Source organism: Schistocerca cancellata, chromosome 5 (assembly GCF_023864275.1).
Source record: "Schistocerca cancellata isolate TAMUIC-IGC-003103 chromosome 5, iqSchCanc2.1, whole genome shotgun sequence".
NCBI classification, from domain to species: Eukaryota; Metazoa; Arthropoda; class Insecta; order Orthoptera; family Acrididae; genus Schistocerca; species Schistocerca cancellata.
This window is the reverse complement of record NC_064630.1, coordinates 543,330,782-543,357,415: the sequence shown is the minus strand read 5'-3', so window position 1 is coordinate 543,357,415 and position 26,634 is coordinate 543,330,782. Positions and strand designations below refer to the sequence as shown.

At 42.9% G+C, this 26,634-nt stretch overlaps 1 protein-coding gene across 3 annotated transcripts in view; it reads right to left on the bottom strand.

The window, feature by feature from the left end:
• The window catches only part of LOC126188320 (very low-density lipoprotein receptor), a 598,910-nt gene that overhangs the window by 506,815 nt on the left and 65,461 nt on the right, over positions 1-26,634 (bottom strand). For all 3 annotated transcript variants that reach the window (XM_049929912.1, XM_049929911.1, XM_049929913.1), the window contains exon 2: positions 14,764-14,883. In XM_049929912.1, the coding sequence (XP_049785869.1) occupies positions 14,764-14,883 (120 nt within the window). The remainder of the gene's footprint in view (positions 1-14,763; positions 14,884-26,634) is intronic.

Here is a 26,634-nt window from a genome sequence, read left to right as displayed (position 1 = left end):
AGATCATACCTCGATGCAGAACGAACCTGTTAAAGCATCCGACACTGGAGTTGATTTCTTTCTGACGCTTGCTAAATAAACCTGTAACGAAACGCGCTACTCTTCTTTGGGTCTTTTCTGTTTCTTCTAACAATTTCATCTGCTACGAGCAATATTGAAATATAATTTGAACAAGTGTTTTGTAAGCTACTTCCTTTATTACCAAACCCCTATGGTATAGACCGTACAGATTAACGAGTAGTTTGTGCCTTCCTTTTTGAACAAGTTAGTTTTAAAAATCTCTGTACTTTCTCAGTTTGTCAAGTTTTATTCCTTGGGAGAAAATATTGTTTAATGTTTATTATTTCTTGGTAAACTGAAGTTCAGTAATTGTGCCGTGATCATGGGCAGAGCTCTTTATGGAGTAACTGCGAGTGTTATTTTTGATGTACGTAAATGATTGGCAAATGTACTCATATCGTGCAGTTAAAATCCGCTATGTTTGGGACAGATCTTTAAAAAATGGTTCAAATGGATATGAGCACTATGGGACTTAACTTCTGAGGTAATCAGTCCCCTAGAACCAGTAACTACTTAAGCCGAACTAACCCAAGGACATCACACACATCCATGCCCGAGGCAGGATTCAAACCTGCGACCGTAGCGGTCGCGCGGTTCCAGACTGTAGCGCCTAGAACCGCTCGGCCACTCCGACCGGCACAGACCTTTACATTGAGCTCGATTAATATTTTGGTTGTTAATCTTATGGCTCTTTTCTGTAGCTTGAAAACTGTCTTTATATTTCGTAAATTTGTGCCCCATAAGATAATTCCACAGCTATGAGTGTATATGTGAATAGTATGTAACTGAAGTACTTGACACGTGTTAGCCGTCCCTCCCTAAGCGATTTTTCCTGACTGTAAATGCTCTGAAGAGTGTTGTGCTACCCTCAGGGAATTGGAGGAACATCAGCGTCTTCCTCGCCACAAAAAAATTAAAACCAACTTCTTCATGACAACGAAAGGACTCACGCAAGTCTGCACTCCCGAGAGCAGCTCACGAAACATTTAGACAGTTCTCCCACACCGATCCAGCGGCCCGAATCTCGCGCCCTCAGAGAGAAGCAGTATGACGATTAAATGGGGTTATTTAAACAGCATGACATTGGCTTTGGCATGGACCATTAGAGAGGTAGCACGCGGGCATGAAAGGCCGTCCTAGTAAGGTGGCGTAAAGCCGTCACACTGAGATGACCAAAGGAGTGGAGAATAACATGGAGTAATGGCGTATTGGAATCTGAATAAAACAAACCTGCTTCCAGAAAAAAAAGAACTGTGTTGCACTACTCATTATTTACAAAATGCCCCTCGTATGACGATGCGACACGGTAAAGCAGTAGATACGGCGTACGGCTTCCCACGAAACGAAATCCACAAAGAGAACTTTCTCTTTTCGTTCAGCTTTCGCCGTGTAGGCCGCACTACGCCGACGAAGGCAGCAGATACTTGTTTGGTGCACCACACAGCAGATATACGGCACGATTGTGAGCTGGAGCGGGCAGCAGCTGCGGACCCTGTGGGGGCGACACACCCTTAATTTAACAGACCGCCCACACTGACACCGGGGCCGGATTGTGTAGTGGCCCGGCGTCCGAGTGGCGGTGGTAGTAAACAGGAGCCGCGACCGGTGGGGGTGCTGAGGGGTGTGGCGGGGGACGGAGGGGAGTTGGGGAAATTACTGCGTATGTGGGGTCGAGGGCAGGGGTAGTGGCGGCTGCGAGCCGAGCATTCGTAATCTCGGCGGCCACCCGCAGAGCACGTACCGCCGCGTTGGCCGAGACCCTGAGATGGAAAACTTCCACCAACGACCGTAACCTGAATAGCAACGGGCATCTACGGCTCTCCAAGGATGTGTATCTTCGTCACCAGCAGCACATCTGTGCTGGCTACTGTCTCCCTCCGTTTCTCGTTGAAGCTATTCTCCCTCTCAAACTTTTAGGTATTACAGCTATAATGAAGACTGATTACCAAAATAAAATAATTCTGGTTGGTTAGATGCTACCCTCCGCGCCTCTCTCTTCTCAACATACTCATCCTAACACTAGCACCGTAAGTCCACCGTTATTTGCTCGATGTAGTTGAATCTATCTTCCCGTTTAGTTTCTGCCGTCTACAGCTCCTTCTAGTACCACGGACATTATTCCTTGTGTCTTAACATATGTCCTTCCATCTAGTCCCTTTTTGTCAGTGTTTTCTATACCTTTCTTCGCCGATTCTCTGCTTCGATTAAATATTTGGGAGTAACATTGCAGAGCGATGTGAAGTGGGACAAGCATGTAATCGCAGTTGTGGGGAAGGCGGATAGTCGTCTTCGGTTCATTGGTAGAATTTTGGGAAGATGTGGTTCATCTGTAGAAGAGACCGCTTATAAGTCACTAATACGACCTTGAGTACTGCTCGAGCGTTTGGGATCGCTATCAGTTCGGATTGAGGGAGGACAAAGAAGTAATTCAGAGGGGGGCTGCTAGATTTGTTACTGCTAGGTTTTATCATCACGCGACTGTTACGGAAATGCTTCAGGAACTCGAGTGGGAGTCTCTAGAGGAAAGGAGGCGTTCTTTTCGTAAATCGCTACTGAGGAAATTTAGAGAACCAGCATTTGATGCTGACTGCAGTACAATTTTATCTGTCGCCAACTTACATTTCGCGGAGAGACCACAAAGATAAGAGAGATTAGGGCTCGTACAGAGGCACATAGGTATTCATTTTTCCCTCGTTCTGTAAGGGAGTGGAACAGGGAGAGAAGATGCTAATTGTGGTACGAGGTACCCTCCGCCACGCACCGTATGGTGGATTGCGGAGTATGTATGTAGATTTAGATGAACCTCCGAATACCTTATCAGGCCACCTATTTTCAAAAGTTTTCTGTAACACACGTCTTAAACACTTCGATTTTCTTCTGTTCCCGTTTTCCCACTGTCCGTGACTCACTGCTCCAAACGTATTCTTATAGCCTAAGAAATTTATTCCTCAGATTAATGCCCATGTTTTAACCTAGCAGCAAACTGCTCTTGGCCTGGAATGACGATTTTGTGTGCTAGAAACTGCTATTTACGTCATCGTTGCTACGTCGGTCACACAATTTGCTTCCGTACGTTCGTGATCCCCAGTTTTGATGTTAAATTTATCGCTTATTTCATTGCCTCTACGCCTCATTACTTTCGCCTTTCTTCGGTTTACTGTCAACCTCATTTTTGGGGTCGCTGGACTGTTCATTCCATTCAGTTCTTGTAATTCTTCACTTTCACTGAGGACAGCAAACTCATCACTGATATCCTTTAACCATGAATTTTAATTTCGCGATTGAACATCTCGTATTTTTCATTGCTTTTTTTGATATACTGACTGAATAGTAGGAGCGCATAGACAACCCTGTCTTACACCCTTTTTAATCCGAGTATTTCATTCTTTATGTTCAATTGTTATTGCACCCTCTTCGTTCTTGTACGTATTGTATACTATCCGCCATGCCTATAACTTATTCTTTTTATATTCAGAATTTAGAAGACTGACAGTCCGGAAATATGGACCAATACCTTCAGTTTTTAGAAACTTCAGGGATTAACAGGTCCTCCGATGGGGGGAGGCGGGTTGGGGTTCGAACTCTTTGAACGTTTTTTGCGCCAGCGGAGTTCTATATGCGTTTAATGCTATATTGCACTATTGCCAAGTTTTATAAATCCTGTACGCAACATATTTAGCCATTTGACAAATAACATGAATGCAGGAACTTCAACTTAGATAAATTTCGGTTCATCAGCGGTGCTTAACAATTTAACAGTGTTTTAGAATACGCTACGAACTATAGGTATAAAGTTGAGGTTTTATTACTGAATTTCCGTTAAAAAGTAATACCTGAAAGTCACTAAAAATAGTCTACATTTTCTGCTTTTCTCTCTATGTCTCACTAGATTAAGGACCGGAAATGTTGACAAGCACTGCATTTCTTAATACCCTACATTTAATGAAGTTTTAACAATTTCGTTACTGGTAAAGTCAAAACTTGAGTGATTGATAACTTTCTCAAGGCATCTCGCACGTGAAACAAATGCGTTAAAAATTATAGTTGTCAAACCATCTGGAGTCCTAGTGCTACTATATACAGCTTCACTGGGAGAAGGCTTCATATAGGAAGGACATATCCCGCCACTTCGATTCTAATTGAGTAGGTAATTTTAGAGGATTTACAGTCGTGTTTTGCTCGCTGTTTTAGGGGCAAAGTAGCTTCAGACTCTTGAGATAAGGGTGATTGGTGGCTAACACCTCGATTAGAAGTACATCATCCTCCAATTGCGATAGTCGGGTATCAGCGAGGTTACTGAAGTGCTACAATTCAGAGTTGTTCGGAATGCGAAACGCAGTCCGTATTCTGAGCTGCTGCTAACCTAACCTCCTCGAAGTACAGTACACATGCAGTGCGTAGCGCGATCTCAGACGAATTTCGTGCTGCGATGGACATACAAAATTTTCGCTGATAACTCGTTTCGAACTAACCCTTCACGAGAATGTACTGTCACTTGGGAGTTGAGTGTGCACTGATTTGAAACTTCCTGGCAGATTAAATCTGTGCGCCGGATCAGGACTCGAACCCGGAACCTTCCAAAATCAGCGCATACTCTGGTGCAGGGTGACACTTCATTCTAGACACGATCACCCACGCTGTGGCTGAACCATTTTCTCCGCAGTACCCTTTCTTCCAGGAGTACTAGTGGAATGCAGGAGAACTTCTGTGAAGTTCTGAAGGTAAGGGAGAGGTACTGTCGGAAGTAAAGGAAGAAAATTTAGTGCTGCTTGGACAGCTCGGTCAACAGAGCAATCACCACGAAATGTATGGAAGTAAACTTAAGCCCTCCCGTACTGCTGGTTAGAAAATCATCGTTTAAATGTTGCTGGGAGGTTCTAAGTGCAGAAATGAGAAGAAACAATATTATTGGTGAGTACGTTATAAATTTCACCATTAATGTTCAGGTTCGCTGGAAGAGCATCAAAAAGTTGGTTAAAATTAACTAATCAGTGGTTCCATTCGCCACGCGAATTAACTCTATTTTCACAGGATAACAACTGTTCCGTCCTGAGATTGAACCTCAATTTAGCAACATTCGACGCTTTCTGCCAGTCTATGTGCGTGCAGAAAGTTGAAACTCTCTCGCAGATTCGACGCTGTCCTTCATCGAGCTGTTACGAGGAGTACAGAAGTGGTAGGCACTGTCAGGAATTGCAGAATCGTATGGGCATTCAGGATGGCTTAAAACAGAGTGAAGGACCCATTTTCAACAGTTTTGTTTATTCTAGAAATTCTAGAATGATGTGTGGAGAGGCTTGTCGAAATAATTTTTAAATCCAGTGGCTTCCCACGCTTTAAGTTCCTTTGTGGAGTAGTTGCGTCATTGGACAGACTGTGGTGCACAACGTAATTGTAGTGGCAGTGAATATAAATAATTGTGGATAAAGCATGTATCGAGGCGAACTGTCGATACGTAAGCCAACGAAGTTCTTTGTTAAATTGCAAGAAATAAGGAAAGGCAGACGTGGCCTGATGACGGATTTATGCTGGTAGAAAACCGACAGGAAACATGTATGAATAACACTGAAAACAAATGCGTGCAACATCTCTGAGGTGGTCTTGTTATCCAGCAGTTTATATCACTTGGCTAATAACGAAGATGTGGTGCTACAGATTTTAGGATTAGCTGGATAGACAGCAAGGACTCGTGAATTTGTTAATCGTGTGAAGTTCATGTTAAGAAAAAGGGGGTTAAATTTTAGAGTAAGATCAAGGCTTTACTACCATAAGTAAAGTCAAATGGATGTAGGTTGTGGTACCTATGCAGAGATAGAGGGTGACAATTTCTGAACTATATGAAACCAAATCACCCTAAGTTCTCAACGGTTTGCGTTAGGACGTTCCAACTGCACGGTTGGCCGCGAGGCACGATGGGAATTAGTATGCGCGTGAGCACGCGCCTTAGTGTCGTCGGCCATCTCATTTAGATGAGTTCGTCAATAAGCAAAGTTGCAGCATTTGGGGAACCGAGAATGTGCATTTCGCGATCGAGAAGTCTCTTCATCCTCATCGGGTTACTATGCGACGTGCAACGTCCAGTCACGAATTATCGGTGCGATATTCCCTGATGGCACGGTGACTATCAAACGGTACGTAAAGGTTTTGGATAATGACTTCATCCCCATTATAAAAAGTGACTGATTTCGACAATATGTGGTTCATGTAAGACGGAGCTCGATGATGATGATGTTTGGTTTGTGGGGCGCTCAACTGCGTGGTTATCAGCGCCCGTACAATTACCCAATCTTTGCTCAGTCCAATTTCGCCACTTTCCTGGATGATGATGAAATGATGAGGACAACACAAACACCCAGTCATCTCGAGGCAGATGAAAATCCCTGACCCCGCCGGGAACGGAGCTCGACACCAATCGGAGCAAGAGAGGGTTTGGTGTCCTGGAGCAGTCTTTTGGGGACCGCATTCTGGCACTGGGGTACTCAGAGGCCACTGGCATGGGCCTCGATTGGCCACCATATTCCACCGATCTGAATACATGTGACTATTTTGTGGGGCTGTATTAAAGACAAGGTGTACAGCAATAATCCCAAAACCATTGCTGAGCTGAAAAGAGCCATTCAGGAGGTCGTCGACAGCATCGATAGTCCGACACTTCAGCGGGTCAGGCAGAATTTAGCTATTCTGTCTGAGCCACATCATCGCAAATGATGGCAGGCATATCGGATATGTCATAACCTAAATCCGAATGTCTGTAGTAACGTTTACATGTTGTAATTTACGCCGTAGTCTGTAAATAATTCACCTTTTTTTTCATGAAGCTCAAAAACTGTTACCCCGTAAGAGACTTAATAAGGTACACTAGCGTCGAGAACTGCATCAAACCATTTTTCTGCCAACATTTATGCCAGACAACAATTCTGGTTTGTTTGAAGTTTGCGAACTCGTGAATAAACAATGATGGCGTATCCTTCACTCCCTTCAGATGCAGTAGCAAAGTAGATCGAACAGCAAGCAGTATCTAAGCGAGGATGCTTAGATACCGTACAAATTCGTACAAGTTTGGACGTTCCTGAACGTCTGCCTTTCTGTTGCAGTAGTTTAAGCGGTGACACATCGCGCACGCTAAGTGTCAGCCGTACTCACGAAATGACAGCGTGACAGTGCAGAAGTGTCTATAAGGTTAAGAGATCACGGCCGCTACTCAGTGCCCGGCCAAGCATTCTGGGCCGTCGCCAGCGAGCAACCGGAAAGAAACGGCGGTTCAGCGGGGCACCACCTGCCTTATGGGCGTTTTGTTTTGAACAATAGGCAATCATTTAGCAATCTGACGCACAGTACCCAATCCGCCGAAAATTTGTGTAATACACTGACGGCAAAAAAGTTGCAACACTACGGAGGAGTTGGTAGGCGTGTTACTAAATCTGAAAGACGTCTACTAAAATCTCGCGCCAGTCGCGTAAGGGCAGCGCTAGTAGCGCGACTATTGGGATGTAAGTCAGGTTTGCTTTAAAAACACGCTATAACGGTTGTAAACGTTAGTTACCTTTCAGACTGGACATGGTGAGTAGTTGTTACTCATGAACGCCTTTAAGGGGACGAAGATTTCTATATCAACACCTCATCGAGTTTCATCGAGGTCGTATAACATGGCTACGACGAGAACCTGTGTGTTCCTTCTGTGATACTGCAAAAACCTTGGTAGGAATGTAGTCCCTCCAAGGATCTGTATTGGCCCCTTTCCTTTTCAACTTGTACGTTTATGACCTGCCAGCCAAAACCTCAAGGAAATTCGTATATGCTGATGACATCTGGTAACCCATAGCTTCAGTTTCACCACTACTGAAAGCACATTAACTGCCGACATGGAAATCCTGGACACATACTTCAGTTAATGGTGCCTCCGCCTAAATCCTCAGAAAACTGTTACTTCAGCATTCCACCTACGGAACAGACACTCTGACTATAAACCAGAAGTTAAACTCCGAGGCCAAACCTTGCAGCACTGCAGCACACCGAAGTACCTCGGAATAACATTCGATAGGTCCCTAACTTTCCGACAACATCTCTCCAACGTGGCCGCAAAAGTGAAGAACCGTAATAATATCATTCAGAAACTTGCTGGTACCTCCTGGGGTTGCAGCGCTCAAACCCTAAGTTCAACTGCTTTGGCACTATGTCGCTGAATACTGTTGCCCAACTTGGATGAACAGTGCTCACTGTAGCAAGATGTGCAACTCAACCAGACCATCCTACGTATCACAGGCTGCATACGTAGCACTCAAACTGCATGGCTACCAATTTTAAGTAACATCCAACCTCCAGCTCGACGGAGATCAGATGCTCTCTTGAAGATCTGGTGTAACATTCAGAAGAACCCCCAGCTACCCGTACACAGCGAGATATTAATAGCAGAACATCAGCGTCTGAAGTCAACAAAAACACCTTGGCCAACTGCACATCATCTTGCAGCCTCCGACTTTAACATCAACGACGTATGGAGAAGTCAGTGGGAAGAATCGTCATCTGGTTGAAAAGCCTTCCATGCAAGTTCCAGGTTTCACACTTCCCAGACGCCAGTGGAGAATCATCAACCGTTTCCGAACAGGACAAGGGATCTGAGGATATCTAAAGGACAAATGGGGCTTGGGCAACATCTCCAGATTGTGACTGTGGAGCTGTCCTGCAAACAAATCACATTGTTGGTGAATACCCTAAACGAGCCTTCGGGAGATCAATAAATGACATCCACCATGCATCACCTGAAGAGCTGTACTGAATCAACAGATTGGACGGCAAATAAATAATAATAATAATAATAATAATAATAATGTGAATGCTGGCAGCAGTAGTAACACGAATGTACGGTCGCGAGAAGGATGGGTTCCTGACGGCCACGTAGCACTAGTGAGAGGGAAGACCATCGTGTTCGGCATATGGCTCTGTCGCATCTTACTGCTTCTGCAGCAGCAATCCGAACAGCAGTTGATACCCCAGTGACACAACGAACTGTTAAAAATCTGTTACTTCGAGGGCAGCTCCAAGCCAGACCATCTGTAGCGTCGGTTCCACTGACCTCTAACCATCTCCATTTGCGACTTCAGTGGTGTCAAATGAGAGAGCTCATTGGGGCTCTGTTGTGTTTTCTGATAAAAGCTGGTTCTGTCGGGGTTCCAGTGTATGCGGTGTGTTGGTTAGAAAGAGACACGTCGATGGCCTGCAATCCATCTATGTGCGTGCTAGACGCAGTGGGGCTACACATGGAGTTATGTGTCTAGGGTGGAATTTCGTATGACAGCAGGAGTACTCTTGTGATTATCACACGCTCACTAACTGCAAATTTGTTCGTCAGTCTGGTGATTCAGTCTATCTATTGTGGTGCCCTTCACGAACAGCATTCCAGGGGATGTTTTCCAACAGGATAACGCTCTCCCACATACCGCTGTTGTAACCCAACATACTTTACAGAGTATCAACATGTTGTCTTGGTCTGTTCGAGCACCAGATCTGTCCCCAATCGAGCACATATGGAATATAATCGCAAAACTCCAGAGTCATCCATAACCAGCATCAACCGTCCACTGTGTTGACCGACCTAGTGCAATAGGCAAGGAACTCCAATCCACAAACTCATATCCGGCACATGTACCATACAATACATGAACGTCTACATGTTTGCATTCAACATTCTGGCTACTTCACTGCTTATTAATGCTCCAGAATTTCAGTTTTGCATTGGAATATTTCGCGCTACGATGCTGTGATTTTTTTTTTCGACGGTGTATTTCTTTGCATTTCATAATCAGATGTCCAGTATTTAAGTGATGTTAGACTATACCTCATTACAAGAAATTTTCGATTATATTTCAAAACCTTTGTAAGTGAATTAATCAAATATCCAGTGTTGAATACGTTTTGGTTTAAGATAGCTCCTGCACATGTAACTTGGTGAAAAAATTTGATGCTCAGAAGCATATATACATTGTCCACTCTAGAGCCTCTGAAGACAGTGAGCATACTGACAGTCGCTCTACAGATTTACTTCCTACGAAGTTTGTTGTCAACTGTCACAATTCGAAAGCAGTAACGTTCATAAATTTATTACTGGATGGACATGATTTACACTGTCCATCGCTCAGTCTTAGTGTGACACAGACTGGATTGAGGTGTTCAGCCACAACCACCTTTCACCATCTACAGAGTGATGGAAGTTATTTAATAAGAAATAAATTTATGTTTCAACACGAACTGAAATCGTAGCTGCTTGAAAACTATTCCCTCTAATTACCTGCGCTAGTGCGTGCGACAGATTTATGATTTCAAATAGAGTTATACGATGATACCATCGGTCATTTACAAATTTACAATAGTTAGATACTTGGGAAACCGATGGTTCTACCTTTGACAGATGATAATTAATCCCAACTTAACAGTTAAATACTTGGCGTTTGCGAACGAACGATGTATTCCAGAAGAGTTACATTAAGAGCATCAAATACGAATAGCGCCGGTCATGTTCCTGCAGTTATTAACTGCACAAAAACCAAACAGGATTTTGGCAGCGCAACATTTAGGTTATGAAGTCGGCTGTACGCCATCATTCATCGGCAGGTAAATTCAAAGCAATGGAATATTAATCATATTAATTGTTACGCTGTTAAATTCAATTACGTGGCGCACAAAACATTCGGAATATCTCTATTGATTACACCAGTAAAATGCGACTATATACAATAGAAAGCATTGCGTAAAATAAGAGACTTCTGTCATAATTTAGAATCCAGACTGAAGCCTTCCGAAACACAAATTTGGACGTATAACACTTTACATAAGAGAACGACGCACTTAATTTTACAATTAACAAGCAGAGTAAGTAACGTTTAACAGCGGTTAACGGAAAAGCCAGATTTCAGCGTGCTCTCGGCCAAGGTAGTAACTCAGACGTCAAATACTACAGGGAAACAGCTCCCGTCAGCCCGTCTACTGTCTATAGAAATGAAGTCTAGTAAGACAAAGAGAATGTGTCGGCAATAACTAAGCTACAGTGACGAAGAAACTGTTCGGAAGAAACAACCTGGAAGGAAAATTTTATGGTCAACTGTCTACGTGTCTAGCGATCTGGGAGACACCTGAAGAAATAGATTCGCAGACCACAGTCACCGCATTTTATTCTTGGCTATCAGGGATGCGTTTCAAAGTAACTACTTGTAAGCTATCTATATAGCAATGAACTGAGGCTGCCGTTCTTACCACACCAACTTTGACAATGTCTCACTTTTTCCTACCCCGTTCACCATTGTTTTGTTTGTACTATAACCGGCTCTTTTTTTGGCGGTTGTTTTTAAAGAATGTTACCGTTTCGACACCGAGCCACCGTACTGTATTTCATCTTAGAAGAAACAGGACTGCCACAATGTCTAAAGTTGTTCATGAAGTAACATTTATTGTAGAACTAAGGTTCTCAAGAAAAGGTTATGTAAACCGGAAGCCAGTTTAAGTAAACCCGTCAGAGGTTACGGACAAGCTTTTGGATCGAAAACCATAATAAATTTGTCCTTTTCGCTCTTGACCGCGGAAGAATGTTTATCTTACTCCTGTCATGTTCTCCTGCAAACTAAGATAAAACTGTCTGGAAAATGTTTACAATTCGGACACTAAATGAGCGACCGTAGTTAGTGAACGAACGAATTTTTAAAGAAGCTCCTGGAAATGGTCGCTGATAACGTCAATGCATGATTCCTCAATGACGTTCTCATGACATGCCGGGAACACATTTCGGTTGTATTTTGTTTGACAATTCTGTATTATCTCGTCTAAGTAGTGTCACTTCCCGTAAGTCCTGGAGCTTTCACCATACCACTTCTATACGTAATCTTCTCCTCGCTTAATACGGTCACATCACATACAGCTTTGCTCATGATGCGCTTTGAGGCCTTCTCTAAATACCGTGCCCTGGCCTCAGAACAAAGGGGCGCATGCTGTAGTTTTAGTCTGTTGTATCTTGTACTATAGAAGGCTGAAGACAATCGGGGAAAATTATCTCTCACTAATGAAAAATCTAATTCTTGAGCCTGAGGGGGAAACTCATCCTGTAATATGAGCTGGCATGCCAAAGTTTCCGAATTTAACGTTATTCATACACGATCTGTACTGTACATCAACCCTAAATATTTGTGCTGACTGCGAACTGAGTGCTTTGGTTAGCTGCGGGTGAGCGTTAATCCTCTGTCATGTTTCCGTGAGTCTGCGCTTTTGCAACGGCTGATCTTGAAGAGCGTCCCTGTGCAAAGTTTTGTTATAAACTTGGGGAATATCTCTGCAGAAACGCAGAAAATGCTGAAGCAAGCTTTTAGAGACCTTATATGCGTTTTAACAACTGGTGAATGTTACTGATGGTGACTTCTGTCGGTCGGCCTTCACCTGGCACCGTACCAGATGACGACTTGGAAGGAGGTATCAAATTCATCAAGATCATAGACCACCAAAAATCTCTACTATACCTCGGAAATAAGTTATGTTGAATGTGAACGTATTGTCATATGAACCGTGGCGAAGTTTGTGCAACGATTTTCTTCCATTTTAGTAAATAAAACCTCGACGGGGACAACCTTAAGTCGTCGTTTACCTGATTCTACACTATTGGCCATTAAAATAGCTACACCAAGCAGAAATGCAGATGATAAACGGGTATTCATTGGACAAATATATTATACTTGAACTGACATGTGATTACATTTTCACGCACTTTGGGTGCATAGATCCTGAGAAATCAGTACCCATAACAACCACCTCTGGCCGTAATAACGGCCTTGATACGCCTGGGTATTGAGTCAACCAGAGCTCGGATGGCGTGTACAGGTACGGCTGCCCATGCAGCTTCAACACGATACTACAGTTCAAGAGTGACTGGTGTATTGTGACGAGACATTTGCTCGGCCACCATTGACCCGACGTTTTCAATTGGTGAGCGATCTGGAGAATGCGCTGGCCAGGGCAGCAGTCGAACATTTTCTGTATCCAGAAAGGCCCGTACAGGACCTGCAACATGCGGTCGTGCATTATCCTGCTGAAATATAGGGTTTTGCTCCGATCGAATGAAGTGTAGAGCCACGGGTCGTAACACATCTGAAATGTAACGTCCACTGTTCAAAGTGCAGTCAATGCGAATAAGAGATGACCGAGACGTGTAACCAATGGCACCCCATACCATCACACCGGGTGATACGCCAGTATGGCGATGACAAATACACGCTTCCAATGTGTGTTCACCGCGATGTGGCCAAACACGGATGCGACCATCATGATGCTGTAAACAGAACCTGGATTCACACGAAAAAATGACGTTTTGCCATTCGTGCACCCTGGTTCGTCGTTGAGTGCCCCATCGCAGGCGTTCCTGTCTGTGATGCAGCGTCAAAGGTAACCGCAGCAGCCACTGTGTCCTAGCTGATAGTCCATGCTGCTGCAAACGTCGTCGAACTGTTCGTGCAAATGGTTGTTGTCTTTCAAAAGTCCCCATCTGTTGACTCAGGGATCCAGACGTGGCTGCACGATCCGTTAAAACCATGCGGATAAGATGCCTGTCATCTCGACTTCTAGTGATACGAGGCCGTTGAGATCCAGCACGGCGTTCCGTATTACCCTCCTGAACCCACGGATTCCATATTCTGCTAACAGTCATTGGATCTCGACCAATGCAAGCAGCAATCGCGATGGGCTACAATCCGACCTTTATCAAAGTCGGAAACGTGATGGTACTCATTTCTCCTCCTCACACGAGGCCCCACAACGTTTCACCAGGCAATGCCGGTCGACTGCTGTTTGAGTAATCGGTTGGAAACTTCCCTCATGTCAGCACGTTGTAGGTGTCGCCACCGGCGCCATCCTTGTGTGAATGCTCTGAGAAGCTAGTCATTTGCATATGACAGCATCTTCTTCCTGTCGGTTAAATTTCGCGTCTGTAGCACGTCATCTTCGTGATGTATCAATTTTAATGGCCAATAGTGTGTATATTTTGACGGAACTGCTCATGAACACTCCATCCCTCCCGGCTATGGTCAATAAAGAACTCTATAGTCATGTTCTACTACATTTGAGGGAAGATATAATGAAAAGACATCGACAGAACTGGAGTACAAGCGATTTTGGGTACTCCACGATAGCCATGCGCCACCGCACTTTGCCTACATTATTACAGTATTTTTGACTGAACAAGGTGACGAAAGTTCTCTACGCACAGTACTAATCAAACATAGCTTTGCGGGTTTTCCTCTTCCCCCAAGATAAAAACCAAACCGAAGGTCCGAGGACTTAATACATGAAGGGGTTCAAGCGGAAATGCTGTCAGACTTGCGTGATATATCTGGAAAGCAGTAGAAACGTTAACATCGACGTATTCACTTTTAAGGAGACTACTTTGTAGGTTGTTGTGTAGAATACGATCTAGGCAGGACATTTCAGCTAAATTATTTCGGGAGCTTTTGTATCCCACCTCGTATTTACAGACTTCCTTTAACGTGAGAACATGGAATAAACAGAATCACTGATACAGTAATCCAAACCATTTACCCCTTAGAATGAGCGTTCTGCTATCAGCTGCAAAGAAACCCAAGAATCAGAGGCAACAGTTGGTCTGTGAAGAAGCGACCCCACTCTGGGCTGCTCTGCCGGCACGCAGGCGCCGCCTCGCTATTCCCCGGTACTCACCTCTGCAGACGGCGTTGGTTTCGTCCGAGTTGTCGCCGCAGTCGTCTTCGCCCTCACACATCCACGTCAGTGGGATGCAGTGGCCGTTGGCGCACTGGAACTGCCGCAGTGTGCACGCACCTGCAAGCAACAGAGGGCTCGTCACGACCAGTAAGCAGTCGCAATTACAGCAGCTGCAGCTATTTTACTCATACAGCGGTAGCACACTGACGTAAAGATGAAAATTTAATAAAAATAGGGCGACACGGAAAAACGGGCACATTTCCACAATGCAATGAAACTAGATGTGATTAAGGAAAGGAATCGCATTCATAGTAATTGAAACCTTATAACTTCGCCATTTACGAAACACTGATGGTATTTATCATTTTTTTTTTAAAAAATTACATCCTTTAGATGGCTTCCTCCTGTTCGAATACATTCGTGAAACCTGCTGTTGAGATTCCTCATTGACCGCTGTAACTTATCAGCTGGGATACTGTGAATTGCCTCCCGAATTCTCTGTTTAAATTCATCCAGGGTTCTTGGTCGATGCGTGTAGACTTTGCTCTTGAGGTAGCCCCATAATAAAAAAAATTACAAACGGATAAATCTGGCGATCTAGGAAGCCAGGGAATGTTACCGAATCGTGAGATCGCACGGTTGCCAAACAATTCTCGCACACATGCCACTGACTGCCGTGCAATGTGTAATGTTACTCCGTCCTGTTGGAACCAGGCTTCTTGAACATTTGGAAAGTTTTTCAGTACAGATGTAACGAAAGTGCGTAATAGCTCCACGTAACGATCGGCATTGACAGTTATTGTGTTTCCCTGTTCATTTGGGAAAAAATACGGTCCGATAATCCCTTGTGATGAAACACCACTCCATAATGTCACTTCACAAGCATGTAAAGGACGCTCTTTAACGTCATTAGGATTTGCGTTTGCCCAGTAACGGTACTTGTTTATTCACATAACGTATGGGATGAAAATCTGACATCCACAACTTGTTTAGAAATTCATCGTCATTGTTTATTGTTGTTATTTGTTGACAGAATCCCAATCGTAACCAGTAATCGTTGTCCTTCAAGTGTTGCACCATCTGTAGTTTGTATAGTTCGTACGGACGAAATTTTAAATCAAGATCATGAATTCTGCGAATACTCTCCAGATATATTCCAACCACTGCTGCTTTCTTACGAATTGAACGCCGTGGGCTCCGTAAGACAGACTCACCTACAACATCAATGTTCGCTGGAGAACTCATACTTCTTGGTCGCTCTGTTTGTTTCTTCTTGAGGGCAGATCCAGTCTCTTCAAAGTTATTAATCCGACATTTTATCGCGCGTTTCGACGGAACGACATCATGACGTCCTAAATTATAAAAGCGTCTAAACTCCCTCTGTACCGCTACCAAACTATTATTGTTTTTATAAAACATTTTTATGGCTAACGCACGCTGTTGTTCGTTCCACTGATCCATGATTACTGAAATGGCGGACTGTTTACTCGCTAACTTTCATGAACCCGCAGTGCTGCCACCTGCCCATGGCTGCCACAACTCATTTCAAACATTCCCTTTATATTTTGTGTCACCCTGTGTAAGGTACAGTTCATGTGTAGTTTTAAACTAGTACATGTTTTTATAAAAATGTTTTACAATAATTGTATTTCATATACTGCTATCGTACATTGCGTAGGGGCTTGTTTTGAAATTTCCTTCTACGTAATTGTCAACAGTCATCCTTTGCCTGCAGTGAAAGCGACCAATAAGATCAAATCCTATCTCTCAATTCTGTAAATGTCGACTGTGTAGTTTTACCCTATTTACATTACATGACTGTACGAGGGGTACCCAAAAAAAAAGCAGAATTATTTTTTAAATCTATGTATTTTCTAACTGTTTAAAAAACGACCTTTTGCCCTTCAAAATACTCTCCTTTACAACTAATACATTTGTCACACCGGTGTTTTCACTGTTTGAAATTTTTTTTGTAGTAATCTTTAGAAATGGCTGACAGCTCTTCCCTCGTTTTTTCTTGACTTCAGTTTTGTCAAATCGGTCTCCTTCCTTTTTCATGCATGGAAATAAAGTGTCGCACGGAGTCACGTTAGGAGAGCCAAGTGCATGGGGCAGCGGAACCATCACATTTTAGCCAAAAACTCTCTCACAGAGAGAGTTGAGTGTGCATGTGCGTTGTCGTGCCGGAAGAACCAGTCTCCTGTCTGCCACAAATAGGGTATTTTGACGAGCACTCTTAAACCTTCAAATTATCTGTCGACAGTCTGCGAGTGTAAGCTCTCTAATTTTTTGAATATTTTCGCCGATTCAGGCAGTTGATGGAAGTCCAGAACGAGGCTAATCATCAATCGACATATCGCTTTTTTTCAAAGCGAGAAAACCACTTCTACACTTAAGTTTTTTCCATTGCATCATCTTGGTAAGCTGTGTTCAACATTAAAACAGTTTCAGCAGCATTTTTACCGAGTAGAAAAGAAACTGTCATAGTTACACGTTGTTCTCTTAAACTTCTCATAAAATAAACGAAACAACAACGCTAGCAACAACAACATTGCAAATGAACAGAACAAGGCAGGTCGACAATACAGACAGCATTGAATTGCAGTGAGTTGCTATACACCTCTAGCGGCTGAAATGCATACTACACAGCCTCCACCCACGGCAGTTTTATTCCTTCTTTCTTTTTTGGGTGGAAATTTGTTGTGTTTAATATATTATGTCATCGTTACGCCTCTAAATGCTACTGGTTTTTATCTGATGGCTTAGGCAGCCATCCATCATGCTGTTTTTTAATATACAATTTGTGTAAACTTTGCCGTTATGATTACTTGGTGTATACTACTTCGGTTAATTCAAGTGTTAAACAGAAGCGTGGCTTTGCTAATTTAGTTGTAACTGTCATGCAGTGCAGACCGCCATCTGTTGTAGCTCTCAGCACTAGCTTCCGTAAGACTCCAACTCAACTTATCAGTCATTATTTCAGCGAACATGGCATTATACAACAAAGAGGCAAGATGCGGCATGTTTCTTTCTTGGTCGTGCTATTCGTATTCCAAGTTGTGTATACTTTACAACAGCACACCTGGCATTTCATTGTAATGCCTGGACTTTCTAATGGCACGCTTTTACTTAAAATATTACTAATTAGAGGTATTCGTTATTTTATGTTGGCTTTCGGTTGTATCGGTCCATACGAACAGAATTTTGTGAGCGTTGTTATTTTACAGTGTATTTTATAGTTCTCATTTGATACAATTGTGTTAGCGTTGTATGATGTAACAACCACTACTCTGTTTTATGGGTAAGTAATTTTTATCTTTGAACCGTTGCATATGCCCTACTACATTTTTATATGATTGTCAGCCTGTAACCTCGAGTTTTTTATGGATCTGAGGATGGTAACACATACTGCCGAAACTAGTAATCCAGTAATCATGTTGACGTAGGAGTCTTGGCAAGTAAACTGGTTTTCTAAAGAAAATTACAGAACAAAGTTACGAAAAGCTTACTTGTCTTGACAAATCCTATACGGTGTGAGATGTGCACGGAGTTTTGTTCACGACGTATCGCCCTAACAAGTGTTGCACTGTAATGGCAGGAGCTCTGCGAAATATATCTCTCTGTTAGCATGTGCACAGTGTTGAACTGTGTTCCGAATGAAGCATAATGCGCAGAACGAGTCCTATTAACACTGTCACGAAATATTACGAAAACATTCATCCGATTTTACACAACTGTATCTTCTAAGACCTACGCGAATGAAGATGGAAAATTGCGGGGAATTTTCACCAGCCTTTAGTTACCGCGTCATGTGGTCGCCGGTAGGAGTCTCTGGGTCATGCTTACTCGTTTATTGGCCAGTGAGCATCGTGTCGAAATGGCGGTGGCGTCTTACCTTTTCCGTTGTAAAAGACGCAGTTCAGTTACTACTGCATGCGGTGATTTTTGGCGAGTGAGGCCTAAATGATGGGTTGGTCACGAGGTTTGTATTAATTTCGCATAGTGTCATTGGTGTCCAAGGCCGATCTCACAGTATGGGACTTTTTCTACGTGGATTTTTGGAAGATTCCGTCTGTGCGTTTCTCCTCACAGATCTGGATGTACTGCGGCACTGAATGCGACAACGCAAGGCGTGCTCCTTAAAGTATCGCGCGAGACTGACTATGGTCTAGACCATTGCCGTGCGTCCAGTGGATAGCATATGGAACATATGTGGAACGTAGATGCAAATTTTCATACTAAACGTAATTCCGAAACTTCTCCTAAGATAAATAGTGCACTCAAGTGACAGAAATGCCTTCGTAAAAGGGGATGGTTCTTTTGAAATAAAATCTGTGTAGTCTTACACCAAAATTAAAATTCACCCCATCATTTTGTCTTTATTGAAGCAGAAAATAATGTCTTATGAAATATGATGCTTCTTTAGGAAGCACACTATAGTTTGAAATCTACGTTGACAACAATTTACCTACCAAGCATCGGATACCAAATGGATGGGGCGTGTACATGCCAAAGGCGATACACTCTAAAAAACATCCAACATCCTGCACGAACATGTGGTACGAGTCGAAAATATGACAGGACTGCATTTTATGACGTCACTGACTCTGGATCCTGTGGTGTTATTTTCCCTGTTACATGGTCAGCAATACGACCAGTCAATATTTGTTAGTTTACAACGAAGCCGCTTTGGTGCAAGGCAATAAATTCACACATGCAAGATGTGCTCGTTTACATTTATGACGCAGAGAGAGAGAGAGAGAGAGAGAGAGAGAGAGAGAGAGAGAGAGAGAGAGAGATCCGTTCTTTCCAAGAAGCTTTCTCTCTGATCTAATAAAATGAGTCACAAGCGATACTTTAGTTCACATAAAAGCTAAACTACGTCTGCAGACTATCTAGTGAGAAATAACACTTTCCGTTAATGTATTACTTTTGTCGTCTTCCATGGGTTCCGAAAGACGTCTTAAAGAGTTAACTGTTGTACAATGACATGACCACTTGACGGAGGAGTATTGTAAATGTTAATGCTTTATTTCAAGCATGTTTATTATACCACAACCCGAGAGACATAATAGAGCTGTGGTGGTTTTCATTAATATTTCTACTATGCAGTTGTGAAGCACAAGATGATGAAAATTATTGGAGAGTAATCACAATGCTAATTCTGCTCACAAAATTAAATTCGTCGACGAGTTTCTGGTAAGACATTCAATTCAGTGAGAGTTTCGCAACAGAAACTTGTTTAATTCAAACTCCACTGCATTACCCACGTAACTTTTAATATGTTCTAGATCGTTGCTGACTACATGCGGAAGAATTTATTTCTTTTCTTAACCAATGTTAACCCAACTCGAAATTTTGCAGGAGTCGTTTCTGGTCCTAGTGTTATATATGTGCTTTCCGTTACGTTTTTAAGAAAGATATTGATGATGACAAAAGACATTAATGAATACATATAGAAAAGTAGCGGTCCAAATACACAGCATATTTTAGAGATCTCACCACGATTTTCTAGAATCATTAGTCCCGAAAACTTTACTTTCTTCTTACGTTTCATTCTTTGGGAGGACTATTTTTATAGCTTTTGGCATTTTATGATAAATATTTTTCAATATGTACTAAATTTAGTCAAAATTCAATGATAATCCATTCGCCCTGAACGACATCTCTTCGAATATTTGATTAACTGCCTCTTAACCATTTCGTTAGAACACCAACGGACTATGGTACAACGTCTCAACAGAACTGCACTGTTAGTTCCGTGTTCACTGCTTCAAATTAAATTGTTCGGCTTTCCCATCACCGCGCGTGTCTTAACCAATGACAAAACGGTGAAAGATCTTTATCGAGAAATTCTATATACAGTAAACCTACAGTTACGCCAATAATTCGGTGAAGATAAAGTCGCTGTCCATCAAAACGCACATATTGTAAATATCAGGATCTCTTGAGCATAACTTAATATGATTGAAAAATTTTAGTAGGTACGGAGGATTGAAGGCGACGTTCGTTTGAAGTCTTTCCCTACCCTCCCTAATCTAAAATTAAATATACCAGTGTTTCAGTAATTCGACCAGAACAGTAAGAAGCCTTAATTTCTCATGCTTGAGGCGACTGCTAATCGCGTTCCTGTCTATTGAGACAGTGTTGTTATCCACAGGAAGGGTTAAGCTTGTGAATACAGTAAGGAATGTGTGGAGCCACCCACCAGTTAAGACCAAAATATTCGCGAAGATGGTGCGGCAGGAAGGAATTATTTGGCCTTCGCTGGCGTGTTGTCCAGTTATTCCGGCGGCCTTGGTGTCAGGTCCTTCGCCGGTTAATGAGCTCCTGCCACGACCACGCTGAGGCAGCACACGTGGTTTTCCACTCCATCAATGCGGGAAAAATTCTGCTGTCTTGCCAACACAGCGAAGTTTGAGGCACGTAGAGATTTAGCGTGATCTTGTTCTCTGAAGCGTTAAATATACGAAACCAAGGATGAAGAAGTTGCGTTTAACTGCCATGCCTCCGTATAATTGCACGGCGATAACAAGAGCTACGTGAAACAACATTAGTACAATGTAAGTCACCGCTTCATTTAGTAACTTTCCTCTTGGTAATCAAACAGCTAACAGTTGATACACAAGTCGAGTTCTTTGTGTAAAGATTATTAAGAACTTTACTTCATGAAGTACGAAGAACAAAACTGAAATTTTTTTCATGATCTGCAATGTTGGCGATACATACTCAGTCTCTACAAATTACACCGCCTAAAACCTGTATGTGCACATTGGAAGGACGTAAACTTGTAATTATTGAAAAACTTGAAGTATTGACGGCAAGGCTGCGGCTGATGTAATGAGTAAGTTAAGTTTATGGCGAATACTGTAACGATAAACCACACGTAGTGGCTATTATTTATTAATGTGGTGGATTAGTATATCGCTTGGTGACGCAGATTTTTTTATTTTTTCTACATTTTAGCAAACAAGATGCGCCCTCTTCTGCATATTACCATTAACATGCTGATGCACATTAACATCTTCGGTAATTGCCTGACAGGCTTTTAAATGGAGTCCTCAATATCTGACTTGTTTTGAGACGTCTATAATAAAACATTTTATGAGAATAGCAGCAGCCTATGTTACTTCTAGATTCACTTCAGGAAGACACACGACCGCAATTACCGCTAGCTTATATAACATGAAATCATTTAGTATACTCAAAAAGAAGTTTATCAATTGAAAGATCTTTGATGGCAGTGCTGTGGAATGTAGTCTCGTGAGTTTCGAAACGGAACGCAAGGTCAGGCATGTGTAACATTTCTGACTCTTGTGGTCATTGCTTTATCCCCGCGTTTCACGTAACTGTTGGGAGAAGATACACTAGCAGACCAATGACGTCGGAATGTGGTGTGAGGCAAGAGCGACAGATGATGCTACTTGAATACAGCACAGTTGTGAAACTACGTCCTACGTATAGATTGTGTTCTGATCGACTGCTGCAATAAAAGGTGTTATCCTCTGACATGAGTGCCAAAATTCTTCTTTTCGGTAGTCAATTTTTACTAAATAAATACCCACATTTTGTTACTAATATGGGAGGAAATCATTACGTAATGAAAGCATTTTGTTGTCCATTTTATTCAATCAACAGTAGTAATAAAGAGCAGAATTACTTCGTGCGTCATCGACTGCGTTACGAATGACCGAGCAACTAAGTGTTTCGAGCCGCACGATTCAGTTCAGCGCTGAGCGCTAACTTGGACGAGATGGTGTGTGCCTATGAAAGTCAGTTCAAACAAGTTTAATTAGGCTTGTGGTACTTGTACTCAATTGGAAAGTGCTAAAGAACTGTGTTTTGACTAAAGAGAATGACTGGTTTGCGTGCGATTAATGCACATGATTAAGCAACATTGTTCCGTTTAGTATTTCATTTGATGAAATCTTTATAATTAAAACAACGGCCGGCATCCCTACAAACTACGGACCTTGTTATTTTGGTGAGAATGAGCCTGCTTTATTGCAGTCCATTAAAGCCTACAAGCAAAAGCTGTAACACAGTATCTACGTGCTACCTCAATACTAGTACAACAGTAATTGAAGATGCTAGCTTCACGGAAATATTAGAAATGCTGTGTCTTCTTCTGACGTGGTGAGAGAGAGTACAAATGGATACAGTTACGTAACGTGTGTGGTGACGTAGAGGACGGAATCGCTTACTGGTTCTTGTTGAGAATAGGTAAAACGGGCCTACTTTGAGCAGGAGAGGCACCACAGGGCATTTTAATTTCCACTGTCTATACTTTTACAAATAAATTCATAAAACTTTGTCAGCATGACCAGGAAGGATTCAGAATCCACACTCATAGCATTGGAAGTTCGAAAACATAACGAAGTAATTTTTTTTACGTGTGAAATTTTATCATTTTTTTCACTTACTAATGGCAGCATTTGTTGCTATAGGTACACTTTTCTTCATAAGTAAGAGAGATGGTTCGATGAATTTTGCACAGCATACAAACCATACTTAAAGGTGTATGAAACTCTAGAATTTTCCAAATTATTAAAAACTGTGGTAAAAGTTGAGGTAATTAACTACAAAATTTGTGTTTTATCTAAACATGAAGTTTAAAATACAACAGATCATTTGTTTTTTTATAAATTAAATGAATTCTAGAGTTTCATACACCTGTAAGTATGGTATGTGTGCTGTGCAAAATTCTTCGAAGAATCTCTCTAACAAGTGAAAAAATGACGAAATTTCACACATAAAAAAATTTTGTTATGATTTCGAACTTCCACTGCAATGAGTGTGAATCCTGAATCCTTTCTGGTGATGCTGACAAAATTTTATAAATTTATTTGTAAAAGTGTAGACACTGGAAATTAGAATGTCCTGTGATGCCTCTTCTGCTCCAAGTAGGCCCGTTTGACGTACTACCCCCCTTAAGCTAGTTGGTTGGTTGGTTGGTTGGTGGGAGGGGACCAAACAGCGAGTTCATCGGTCCCACCGGACTGCGAAATGATGGAGAAGGAAGTCGGCCGTGCCCTTTCAAAGGAACCATTCCTACATTTGCCTGAAGTGATTTAGGGGAAATCACGGAAAACCTAAATCAGGATGCCCGGACGCGGGTTTGATTCGTCGTCCCCCCGAATGCGAGTCCAGTGTGCTAGCCACTGCGCCACTCACTCGTTGCTTAATCGAGTAGGTCTGCTATCAGTGTTTTTGAAGGATTACATGCTGATGTCAACGATGGGGTAAGAGCAGGATTCAAATTAGAAATTTCAGTCTGCAGGTTTGGTTCATCACTTGTTTACCTCTGTTTAAAGGAGACGGTACGAGGAGCAGACCGATGTTTTTTAGTTCGCGAAATTAACAGACGCCCAAAGACACACATGAAACAATCATCAGACTGATCATCATTACTAACTCAATCGTAGTACTTCGAAAAATCACTAAGAGGAGAGAGAGGAAGAAACTTTGCATCTTCCGGAGTTGAGTGCTCATTCTAATCCTTCGACCTGTTGCCGACACAGTTGAGAGAAGACAGTGAAGAAAGAGTTTAAGCTTGTAAGAGCAACATTCAAGGGATTGCTAATATGGGGTGCCTCTCTGAAATGGCAAAGCCCTTAAATGTGCTGGGAAAGAATGCCACTGGCAGACCAACGCTTATGTTCATCGTTCAGTACACGTGTGGTGCGAAGATGTGTGGTGCGAAGATGTGTGGTGCGAAGATGTGTGGTGCGAAGATGTGTGGTGCGAAGATGTGTGGTGCGAAGATGTGTGGTGCGAAGATGTGTGGTGCGAAGATGTGTGGTGCGAAGATGTGTGGTGCGAAGATGTGTGGTGCGAAGATGTGTGGTGCGAAGATGTGTGGTGCGAAGATGTGTGGTGCGAAGATGTGTGGTGCGAAGATGTGTGGTGCGAAGATGTGTGGTGCGAAGATGTGTGGTGCGAAGATGTGTGGTGCGAAGATGTGTGGTGCGAAGATGTGTGGTGCGAAGATGTGTGGTGCGAAGATGTGTGGTGCGAAGATGTGTGGTGCGAAGATGTGTGGTGCGAAGATGTGTGGTGCGAAGATGTGTGGTGCGAAGATGTGTGGTGCGAAGATGTGTGGTGCGAAGATGTGTGGTGCGAAGATGTGTGGTGCGAAGATGTGTGGTGCGAAGATGTGTGGTGCGAAGATGTGTGGTGCGAAGATGTGTGGTGCGAAGATGTGTGGTGCGAAGATGTGTGGTGCGAAGATGTGTGGTGCGAAGATGTGTGGTGCGAAGATGTGTGGTGCGAAGATGTGTGGTGCGAAGATGTGTGGTGCGAAGATGTGTGGTGCGAAGATGTGTGGTGCGAAGATGTGTGGTGCGAAGATGTGTGGTGCGAAGATGTGTGGTGCGAAGATGTGTGGTGCGAAGATGTGTGGTGCGAAGATGTGTGGTGCGAAGATGTGTGGTGCGAAGATGTGTGGTGCGAAGATGTGTGGTGCGAAGATGTGTGGTGCGAAGATGTGTGGTGCGAAGATGTGTGGTGCGAAGATGTGTGGTGCGAAGATGTGTGGTGCGAAGATGTGTGGTGCGAAGATGTGTGGTGCGAAGATGTGTGGTGCGAAGATGTGTGGTGCGAAGATGTGTGGTGCGAAGATGTGTGGTGCGAAGATGTGTGGTGCGAAGATGTGTGGTGCGAAGATGTGTGGTGCGAAGATGTGTGGTGCGAAGATGTGTGGTGCGAAGATGTGTGGTGCGAAGATGTGTGGTGCGAAGATGTGTGGTGCGAAGATGTGTGGTGCGAAGATGTGTGGTGCGAAGATGTGTGGTGCGAAGATGTGTGGTGCGGTGAGGGGGGGGGGGGAACTGTGCAAGGAGGACAGTGAATGATAGAAGGATGCAAGGTATTCTAGGCAACGAACAAGGCGGTACAATATCGATGGAAAAGAAGGCAAACTGTGTAGGTAGTGGTAGGTCTTCATGATTTGTGACTGCTGTACGATACAAAGGGATTTTGTGAGTATGACTTAAGTCGTGAGTGAGGCGTGCAATCATTTTTAATATCGTATTATGACTAAAAAAGGTGACAGTCACAAAAATTTGTGTAAAATCTTTTTACGAATTTTGGTTTTCAGACATTTGTGCCTACATGTGTGATACAACAATGTGTTACTAACTTCACAGGTCGGGCCACCACGGCCGAAACTCATTACGTAGATAAAGCACTCCATTAACATCTAGTGACTACTTCGTGCGACTTGTCAGATTTTTTGGAATCATAATTCAAAGATAGATTTGCCTGGTTTCATTCACATTATTCAGGCAAATTTGGTATTTTATGTTAACGAACCAGCGGAATAGCACCTCTGTTTGTGGCGACTTGTGCTTCAGTCTCAATTATAAAACAGTAGGTCTGATCTCTCGTGTCTGACGAGACTCCTTTTCAGAGTTTTGTACACCACAAAAAACTGATTAGTAGTCGCGAGGCTGACCACTAACGCAACGAGCAGCCGTCACACATTTGATGGTCTTCACCGTGAAACTACACACTGACAAAAGAACGTCAAACCCCTACATATCCCTCTCAAATACAGACTTAACCCGAACTCGGACGAAATTTAGAGGGTTTTTCAGGGATATTTTCCGAGTATTTTGGTGAAGGATCCAGTGGTCTTCTGTAACGTTTACAGGGTAACCGCAAATCGTTTGATTTCTTGCCTCCGTTTATCTTTGTACTACGTTCGAAATATCTCCTCCACAATAGTGCTAATATCTGCGTAATGTCATGTGTGTCTTGTATGGAGAGAGACTTGGTCCATTCACTCGCGGTACTTGCCCTTAACAACAATAATGCCCATTTTACGCTTCGCCTTCGGTCTTGTGATCTGCGGTGATCGGTTCTGCC